General features: G+C 43.4%; 1 protein-coding gene across 1 annotated transcript; it reads left to right on the top strand.

Annotated features, from left to right (window-relative positions):
• The first annotated feature begins 702 nt into the window (after positions 1–702).
• LOC117560799 (PRKR-interacting protein 1 homolog) lies at positions 703–4,501 on the top strand. Its single transcript, XM_034237850.1, has 2 exons — positions 703–1,143; positions 4,406–4,501. Exons 1-2 carry the CDS (start codon positions 703–705, stop codon positions 4,499–4,501), a joined length of 537 nt encoding a protein of 178 aa, XP_034093741.1.
• The last annotated feature ends 6,336 nt before the right edge of the window (positions 4,502–10,837 follow it).

Genomic DNA, 10,837 nt, shown 5'->3' with positions numbered 1-10,837 from the left:
CGAGCCTCCAAATGGGCGTGTCACGGAGGTGATCTCTGGGCTCATAGATCTCGGCCTCCGTTACGGGTTGTTTAGTTTTTGTTGTTGTTGAAAAGTGTTCCCCTTCCCCCATGTCTGTCGTTGATTGTGTGCACCTGGTGCCCTGTGTTGTCTCCTCCCCCCTCACCTGGGTCCTGTTGGGTTGATTGGGTTGGACATTTAGGCTCTGGGGTTTTGCTGTTAGAGAGGGAGTGTGTGTGAGATCCTGGTGGTGGCTGGTGACTGTGCGCACAGGAGCAGCAGATTGAGGCTGTCATCTCATGTGTATGATTTAATAAATGCCCACACCGGGTTGTATTTTTGGACGTTCTGCCTCTGCCTCCTTGCTTGGTCGGGCCGCTCAATTGTCAGCGTCACAATTGGTGTCAGAAGTGGGATTGACCACGTGAGGAGGTGAGAGTGATGGAGGAACTGCGGGAGATGATGAGGTCACTCCTGCAGCTTCAGGCAGCCGGTGAGCAGCAGTTCGCACGGGAAGAGGAACGGAGACTCCGGAGGTAAGACGGCAGATTGGCTGGAGGCTCAACGGGCGCTGGCTCTGCCGCTAAGGCATCAGAGATCCTGGCGGAGAACCGGAGATTGGTGCAAGAGCAGAAAGAGGAGCAGCTCCGGTTACAGAGGGAAGAAGAGAGGAAGGCAGAAGCATTGAGAACGGTTGGAAAGATGGCGGCGAACACGCAGAAGAATAACAAGCGAAGGAAACCTGGAGGAAAGGAGTCGTCGCAGCCTTTGATAATTGCCAAAACTCAGGCGGAGGAGCAGCGCCTGGAGTTGGAGAAGTTGATGCGGAACCCGGATAGGCCGGATCCCATTCCAGACCGGCCAAAGGAGTGGAACCCGCGGGCTACTCCGGAGTTCGTCCGGGATGTGATGGGTGCCGGCGCCGGTGCGGGCAGCGGGGAGTTCTACGTTTGCCGGCGCCTCCGACGCAGGGAGTACCAAGGGCGGGAATTTCTGGACAGGATGTCGGGTAAAGTGAATGAGGACATCGAGTGTCTCGATGAAGTGGAGCTGAGCAAACGGGCGGCCGGAGATGGAGCAGCGGGGCGCGGGAGGAAGCGAAAAAGACTGAGGCGCAAGATGCGGATAGCAAAGATAGAGAAGGTACGTCAGGAGAGAGAGCGCGTAAGAGAGCAGAACCAGCAGGAGCGCATGGAGAGGAAGAATCAGATCCCGAAGAGAAAGAAAGGGAAGCTTCCTTCTGACTACACGCCCCCCCCCCCTGAGGAAACCAAGCTGCACAAGGGGAAGCAGAAACCTTGTAGGGAAGCCAAGATTTCCAAGACACTGTGCTTCCAGGGGAGAGGGGTAAGGAAATGTCACGGAGGTGATCTCTGGGCTCATAGATCTCGGCCTCCGTTACGGGTTGTTTAGTTTTTTTTTGTTGAAAAGTGTTCCCCTTCCCCCATGTCTGTCGTTGATTGTGTGCACCTGGTGCCCTGTGTTGTCTCCTCCCCCCTCACCTGTGTCCTGTTGGGTTGATTGGGTTGGACATTTAGGCTCTGGGGTTTTGCTGTTAGAGAGGGAGTGTGTGTGAGATCCTGGTGGTGGCTGGTGACTGTGCGCACAGGAGCAGCAGATTGAGGCTGTATCATCTCATGTGTATGATTTAATAAATGCCCACACTGGGTTGTATTTTTGGACGTTCTGCCTCCTTGCTTGGTCGGGCCGCTCAATTGTCAGCGTCACAGGCTCAGAAGTCTTGAGGGCTACCTCGTTATCAGAGACGAGTTGAGGGCTCTACCATTAACGGTCATCTGAAGTTTGGTGATTTTTCGACCATTTACCATTGAGTTACGTTTACATCATGTTTTATGGTCCGTCCTCATCAACTGGCTCCCCATCCCCCAGATAATTCAGTACAAAATCTTCCTAATGACATACAAAGCCCTCCATAACCTGGCCCCATCCTACCTAACTGACCTCCTCCAGACACACTCCCACTCGCTCCCTCCGCTCTGCTACTGCCAACCTCCTGTCCCTCCCCACCCAGACCAACCTCAAGTCCTGGGGCGGCAGAGCCTTCTCCGTTGCTGCACCCACCCTCTGGAACTCACTACGCCAATCCATCAGAGGTTCTTCCTCCCTCACCGCATTCAAAACATCACTCAAAACCCACCTGTTCAACACTGCATTCAACCACTGACCCCCCCCCCCCCCTATTTTCTGTTTTGTTTATCTCTTTTTGTATTTTTCTTTGTTTTGTTTTTTTGTTGTTTTTTTCATTCTCGGTCAAACCGTCTTTGAGTTTCCTGAAAAGCGCTATACAAGTCTCATTTATTATTATTATTATTATTATTATTATGGCGAGTTCGTGTTTCCATAGCAACAGCACTAGGAAAAGCGCCATACAAATTAATTAATTATTATTATTTTTTAATTATTATTATTATTGCGAGTTTGTGTTTCCATGGCAACAGCAGAAGTCTAAACCAAACTATTTCAGTGACATCACTTATGACATCCTCACACACTGAAGCGATGAGATCATTGGCTTTGATGAGTGTTCCGTCATAGAACATCAAATACATCTGTGATGTCATAATGATGTCACAGGAGTCTGAAGGAAGATTGCAAGGGCATTCATGTGCATTCACTCGTCACTCTTCACTCCAGAGCTGTAAGTGGTGAGACGCATACAGACGACCTTCACAACCTTCACAGTCTTCAGACAGAACACTTCTTCCAAAGAGAAATAGATTATTCTAACTACGCACAACACAAGTCTACAGACGGTGCCATGGATAGAAGAAGCCACCAGAACAACAGGGGAAACCCGAGCCCATTCGACCATGGAGCAGAAGCAGATCGAGCTTACAAGCAGATCCACTGCGGAAATGGCCAGATAAACGGCCTGGAGGAGTATCGTGGGGCATTTCAGGAGGAGAGGACGAGATTTTGCCACAGTATGCGCAAACAAAAAGACAAGGTCAAACGTCTTGAGGAGCTCCTGAACTACAGGAACTCAGGGCTCCACAAAGAGAACAAAAGGCTGGTTGACACCATCATGGAGCATGAGGTAGAAATCTCCCGTCTGAATGAGAATATTGAAAATGCAGAATGCCAACACAAGAGGCAGATGGACCAAATTGTGGCAAGGCATGAGGCAGAGAAAGGAAATGTCTCAGACGAGAAGGACCAGGCGACATCTGACAGCGAGAACAATGATGTTCCTCTGCAGTGTGACCCAGAGATCATCAAACTGAGGATGAGGAAAGGGGAGACCATGAAAGAGCTGATAAGAAAAGGGGAAGAACTCCTTGAGTGTGTGACAATCTTGGAGGATAGAAACAGCGATCTGGAGGAGAAGATGGAAGCTGCAGAGCTTCAACACAAAAAGCAGCTGGAAGACACAGTGGCATTGTATGAGACACAGCAACAGAAGCTCTCAGACCAACACAACGAGGCCAACCTGGTGACTTTAAACCTGCTGCAGAGAAGAGAGGAACAACTCCTTCAATGCGAGGAAAAGTTCACCAATAGCCTGGCCGAAAATACTCTCACCTGGGAGAGTGAGAAGCAAGAGATGGAGATGAAATTGAAAGAGGTGGAGAAGAAGAAAAAATACCAGGCCAGTAGAAACAAGACCTTGCAGACGGAATTCCTACAGATGGAGGACCAGTTGAAAAGGCAAGAGGAAATGTTCTCCAAAGACCTGGCCGATAAGAGTCACACCTGGGAGACTGAGAAGCAACAGATGGAGACAACACTAAATGAGGTGACTCAGGAAAAGAACAACATGACCAAGGAAACCCTGACCTTGGAGTCTGAGTTCAAACAGGTGGAAGCTAAATTAAAGCAGGTGGAAAAGGAGAAAGATCGCCTGGCCGAGAATAACCTGAGCTGTGAGACGGACATCAAACAGCTGAAAGAACAGATGAGAGAGCAGGAGGAGAAGTTCTCCAAAGACCTGGCTGAAAAACAGCTGAACTGGGAGCAGTTTGTCCAACGCAAGGAGACGGATGTCAAGCAGTTGGAAAACCAATTGGAAGATCAGAAGAAGAAGTTCTCCAAAGACTTGGCCCAGAACCAGGAGAGCTGGGAGTCCAGGGTTCATTTGGTGGAGACCAAATTAAAGGAGGTAACTCAGGAAAAGGACGACCTGGTCAAGAAACACCAGAGCATGGAGACCAAGCTTCACCTGATGGAGACACAACTGAAACAGGTGGAGGAGCAGAGGGACGACCTGGCTGAGAGAAGACTGAGCTGGGCAACGACTGAGAAAAAGATGGAGGAGGAAAATAAACTTCTGGAAGACCTCTGTCTTCACATGAAGAATAAGAGCAGAGGTTTCTTCTCTCGCAGGAGGGGGGAGACTGAGGATAGAGACGTTGCCTTGCAGAAAATGATAAGCAAGATGCAAGAGAAGGAGATGAGGAAGAAAGCCAAAGACGCAAGAAACACCTCCTCAGAGAAGATGGAGGAAGCTTCTGGTGATTCAGCTCCAGCTGGACAACAGTAACTCCCTCCCTCCATTTCCCTCACCTCCTTCCTCCTACCTCACCCCCTCCCTCCTTCACTTTTTGCTCAGATAGGGTTTTCTCCTGGAGCTCAGGTTTTCCAGAAATCCATATTAATAAAGAATCAAAAAAACACCACTAAGTCCCTCCTCCATTTACCTCACCTCACTCCACCCTCCAAAGCGGCTTTGAGTTCAAGAAAAGCACTATATAAATATAATGTATTGTTGTATCTTCCCCTTTATACGGTGGCCCTGAAGTGCAAGTCAAAACGACATTTCACAAAACACTACAGTATTTCAGAAAACACTTCAACATTTCAGAAAACGCCACAGCATTTCACATTTTACGAAAAGGGTATTATTTTAGGGAGAACACTTCTTGTTTGTGATTGGACAGAGCCAGCCAGAGAAGCACTGCTGTGATTGGTTGTTGTTGCTGCCAGTCAAGAAATTACGCTTCGTGATTGGTCCGCACCCGGCCGACAGCACCACGTCTTTCCTGTTTGGTACTGTTCAGCTGTTTCTTCACACATTTTAAACTGAGTTGGAAAGAATGGAAGAAGAGATGGAAATCTTAAGGGAATATTTTAACGAAGGGTATACATACGATGTTATCCTCGACATGCTGTCAACCCATCACGACATCAACATGTCCCTTAGAACCAGGGGTGTAGTGCAGCTGTGACTACCCGATTTGCATCTCTGCCCGATTTGCATTGCGCAAGCGCGAAATGGACTGCCGTATTGGACAGCTACATACGGCAACCCAAATAGGACACTCGACGTCTAGACGGCTGCTCGATTTGCATTGCGTGTGCGCGAGTCATAAACGTCTCAAATATCTATACAAAGATCTTTTATGTAATTGTATTTAATTTGAAATAAAAATGAAAGACATTAACAGTTAATGTAATTATATATGAATTATTAATGCAATACACTTTTGCATACATTCATAGTGCTCGATTATGGCAAAAATCATAATCACGATTATTTTTGGTCAATATTGATATCACGATTATTAAATACGATTATTCATTGTCTTTGAAAACATCCATTTATTGAACTTTAAAATGTTGTAAAATAATAATTTGAACAGTATGTTTTTAACAATTGAATACCCTGAACTTTAAGTTTAATTCAACTGAAAAACCAATAAAAAAATAAAATCATACATTTATATCTACATTTGAATAAATAATATCAAAATAATAAATACCAATAAAGAAGATAAACAAATATGTTGTTGCGCACTTCCACAACCTACTAAACATATATAAATATGATAACTAATGTCACTCACAACCTGTAATGTTTAATTATACTGCTACACGCAGTCCGGCTTGACGAGTTAGTAAACGTTGACTGTACGCGAGAGACCGGAGAATAAAGACACGGCAACTAAAGCTTCCCTTGTAACGTGTTTATATGGACTTATTAAACAGACTGCAACTGCAAGTCACAACACAACCTAATCGAGAGGGCTTTTAGGGAGGGAGGTGGCAGCGCACGCGCGGGCAGGATGTATAATGCAAGACAAATTGAGAGCATCATTGCGAAAGGGAATGCAGCAAAATAATCGTTTTTTTCTCGAATAAATTGTTTTCATAATCGTTGCAAGCCAAAATCGTAATCGAGATTAAAATACCATTAATTGCACAGCCCTAATTCACAGTAAATATTTCTTCAGTATGATAGCTGTCTAACAGAAGAAACATCTATTTCTCACTTATTCTGAGAATGTACTTAACCCAATAAAAGGATTTGTTAAATAATAGTGAAGTCACGTTGTAATAACAATAACTCATCTCTCTCGTTCAGATTAATGTTGTCGGATTTTTTTTCTGCTTTGCGAAACAAATGTCCTATTTGAGTTGCCGTATGTAGCTGTCCAATATGGCGGACCATCTCGCGCGTGCGCAATGCAAATCGGGCAGAGATGCAAATCGGGTAGTCACAGCTGCACTACACCCCTGGTTCTAAGGGACATGTTGATGTCGTGATGGGTTGACAGCATGTCGAGGATAACATCGTATGTATACCCTTCGTTAAAATATTCCCTTAAGATTTCCATCTCTTTTTCCATTCTTTCCAACTTAGTTTAAAATGTGTGAAGAAACAGCTGAACAGTACCAAACAGGAAATACGTGGTGCTGTCGGCCGGGTGCGGACCAATCATGAAGCGTCCTTTCTTGACTGGCAGCAACAACAACCAATCATAGCAGTGCTTCTCTTGTCTCTGTCCAATCACAAACAAGAAGTGTTCTGCCTAAAGGAATACCCTTTCCGTAAAATGTGAAATGTTGAAGTGTTTTGTGAAATGCTTTAGCGGCGTTTTGTGAAATGCTGTAGTGTTTTTTGAAATGTCGTTGTGTTATATGAAATGTTGAAGTGTTTTGTGAAATGCTGTAGTGTTTTGTGAAATGTTGTTTTGACTTGCACTTCAGGCCACCGTACCCTCACTCCACCCCAAACTCCATCATCCATAACGCCCCCCCTTCCACTTTTGGGTTTTCTCCTGGAGCTCAGATTCGCCCGCAACAAATGTTCCTAATACAATTAGGATTACAATTAGGATTAGAAAGATCTGATTTAAAAATAAAATACAAATTCAAATCTATCTTTTTACGCGTGTGCCTCACTGTGTAAATACAGTATTATTATTTATCACATTTTGGTTACTAAAGTACTTCTACTTATTCATTGTATGTTTAATCAACACTTTCATAAATAAAACAACCTATGGTATGAAATATAAAATTGTGTTTTTATATTTGTCTCACTGTACACATTCAATTCCATATGTATGTATATATTTTTTTAACTGTGTTCATACAAGCTGGTGAAATATTCTGGGACTTTAATACTCCAAATTTTGAGGTGAAGCGGAAAATGTAATTGTATTGACTGAAACATGGTGTCACTTTTAAAATAAAAACAGAAAATGTATATATGCCTTATGTGATGTGATTTTAATTCAACAACACAAACATTTAAAACCTCACTTAAGAAAAATCAAAAGTAATTATTATCTGCAAAACTTTGTAGGAACATTTCTCAACCCATTTATGGACACAAGTTAATCAAAACTCCCATTTAAAATCACCTAATTATGGTATGGATAGGGGTTAAGGTTAGGGTTAGTACAAATTGTACAGCATATCTAAAAATAAGTCACTAAAGCTGTCAGAAAATGTAACTGAGTAAAAAGTAAAATATTTTCCTGTGAGATTAAGTGATTTTGAAAAGTATAAAGATGCATAAAATGGAAATCTTTCTTTTCTTTTATACTTAAGTATATCAGTTAGGGAACACTGGAATTTATGATATTATAATTTATAGCCAAGGCTCTAGATTAAAAAGTGTTTATAATACAATACATTATTGTATGCTGTAACGCCTGTGGGATTGTGGGTTTAATCTCTGAGTTTCTACATTACGGCTACACAGTTTATCATAGACAATTAGGACTATTTCTGATTTCCATAAACTCTTTGGGGGACATGCCATACACGTTACATAACTTGGACTTCATCCTGATTGACACCAAACGTAAAGACTTCGTAAAATCCCTAGGAGGAGTTTGTTGTTAAAGTACGGTGCACTAATCTGTCCCCAGAGTCAGAACTAAACATGGAGAAGTTCAGTTATTATGCTCCAAATATCTGGAACAAACTCCCAGAAACCTGCAGGTCCGCTGCAACTCTGACTACTTTTAAATCCAGCCTGAAGACTTTTCTTTTTGCCGCTGCTTATAATTGAACTATTCATCTCTTACACTGCACTGTAACTTTTATTCATGTATTTTATATCTGTGTTATTCTATATTAGCTCGTTAATGTTTTTGGAGAGCACTTTGAATTGCCTTGTGTTGAAAGGTGCTATATAAATAAACTTGCCTTGCTCGAAAAACACTCCACACAACATGTCACAGTCCACGAAAAATACTAATATTATGGGAAATTAAAAAAATTACTTTAGTTAATAATACACAAGTATCTTCAATGGTAAAAATGTATTCAAAATACATTTTCTCACATCTAGTATAGACACTTTTTGAGTTTGCATCTTCATGGTTATATGCACTTATTGTTATTTAAATGGGTAAAAGCATCTGCAAAATGAAATGGGAAAATATTTACCATTCTGTGAGAGAGTATGTAGGCATCTGCACACCTGCATCGAGTTCTGAACAACAAAAAAACAGAATTTTTAATCATACATTGTTGTGAATTTACCTTCAAACTCACCTCTACAGTCGATAGATAGATAGATAGTTAGGTAGGTACTTTATTAATCCCAAATTGGGAAATTATTTTGTTGCAGGACCAGTGTGCTCAACATTAAAATACAAATACTTAAAACCTGTTAAGCCCCAAGATCCCCGCCGACGGGTACTTTTTTTTTCTCACGACACTGTGTCTCAGGCAGTGGCGTTTTCTCCCGGAGGCCAAGGGAAGCCAGGCTTCCCCTGTTTTTTCGGATTGTAGTTATAATTTAAATAAATAAATAAAAACACTTTGTTTTGTTTCGATAATTCTCCTTTGCTGTGTGTTGCTGCCGGCCCGGCTCTCCCTCATTCTCATTGAGTATTTTACAAAGAGTGAAACAAACAGCGCCCCTCTAGATGTTATGGTGAAACAGTAGATTGCACTCACTGTTGCGAGAGGAGGCCAGCCGAATCTAGCTTCCCTTGGTGAAAAAAAATGGAGGGATTGACCAATCAGATGAGGCCCACGTGATGCCCCTGCCAACCTGTGATTGGTCAGGGCCATGCCAAGGGAAGCGAGCCGCCTCTTGCTTCCCTTCAGAGGCGGCTGGCGGCTGGCGATTTGATTGGACACTGCCATCCAATCAAATCACATCAACATCAGTTTTAATACTGTAACTGTCATCACCGCCGTTAGAAATTATCAAGCAAATGAAGCATTATGGAGGGTGGAGATTTGGCGTACTTAATCAAACATAACTTTACTAAACTTCCGCTACAGCAGCAACTAACAATTAAATCAGATGACAGGCAAATGCCCGCACTCGAGCTGTGTGTACACAGAGGAAAAAGGGAGAGAATCGGACGTTCAATGAGGACAATTATGTCCGCACGGAGTGGCTAACTGGAAGCGCTAAACTTCAGCGTCTAATTTGCTGGCCATGTCTTCTTTTTGACAAGGATTTGTGCTCCCTGAACAATCCTTGGGCAACTTCAGGATTCATCGACCTTGCCAACCTGTCACGGGCAATTGAGAGGCACGGTAAATCCAAAAATCACATAGATTGTGTGATTGTCTGCATACATTAATAAGTACAATGCTTAAATTAATAAGGAGAGAGTTTCAGCTGGAGAGTGCGTGCGGACCTGTAGGTTAGATAACAGGCGTGTGCAAGTCCTGCATCTGTGTGATACAAATGTGTGTAAAATGATACCGGGCGCTGTAATCACTCATCTGGTTACGTTATTGACCACCCCCCGACCCAAAAAATGGGCTTCCCCTACATTTTTCCCCACGCCACGCTACTGGTCTCAGGTAGGGATGCACCGAATATTCGGCCACCGAAAATTGTTAAAAAGGCCCTTTCGGCTTTCGGCCGAATGTCAGAACAGGCTTAAGTTGGTAACCTAACGTGTTGTTGTGATGACGTAATAAAGACGCGGCGACCATGCTCGCGGCTGGCTCACAGCCGCTTGGAGATACTTCACAATATCAGAGAAAGAGGCGCGGATTGCGATTTGCAAAACGTGTTCAGCTGACATTTCTCGAGGGGGTGTAACTGCAAAGACTTTCAGCACTTCGGGATTACTCCACCACTTGAAATCTAAACACCCGGACAAATATGCGGAGTATGATGAAATCACCAGCGCACACCGCTTTCACCGCTTTCCTGACCTGGCCAAGGTGGCACGCAAGTATTTGAGTGCTCCATGCACAAGCACTGACAGCGAGAGACTGTTCAGCGCTGCCTCTCATGTGCTTGATGAGAAGAGGAACAGACTTATGGCTGATAAAGCAGAGAAGCTACTGTTCATTAAAAAGAACCTCCCACTTTTCCTTAATAAGTAGACAAGGCTGGCTTATCATAGGCTTATCATAAGCTTATCTAGTTCTACATGTCTACTCTATACCCACTTTCCTGAACAATTGTCATTGTGAGTTATAATTCACCATCTCAGGTTATCATTAGGGGGAAATGACAGCAGCACAGTGTTCAATATATTGTACTTTCGGTATCTAAATGATACAATGTTGTTTACATTGCTCATGAGGACAGACCACCTTATTTGCAGATTCTTGAAATTGTAATTTAATTTGTAATTGATTGTGGATTTTGTATCCAGTT

The sequence above is a fragment of the Gymnodraco acuticeps genome, unplaced genomic scaffold (assembly GCF_902827175.1).
Source record: "Gymnodraco acuticeps unplaced genomic scaffold, fGymAcu1.1, whole genome shotgun sequence".
Classification (NCBI taxonomy): domain Eukaryota; kingdom Metazoa; phylum Chordata; class Actinopteri; order Perciformes; family Bathydraconidae; genus Gymnodraco; species Gymnodraco acuticeps.
This window is presented reverse-complemented; position numbering and strand designations above follow the sequence as displayed.

What these genes read in the sequence shown, in the direction of transcription:
- LOC117560799 (XM_034237850.1), top strand. Translation starts at nt 703, where the DNA reads ATGGCGGCGAACACGCAGAAGAATAACAAGCGAAGGAAACCTGGAGGA. An exon ending in GGATAGCAAAGATAGAGAAG is followed by an intron (nt 1,144 to 4,405) that starts GTACGTCAGGAG and finishes AAGATGCAAGAG; the next exon opens with AAGGAGATGAGGAAGAAAGC.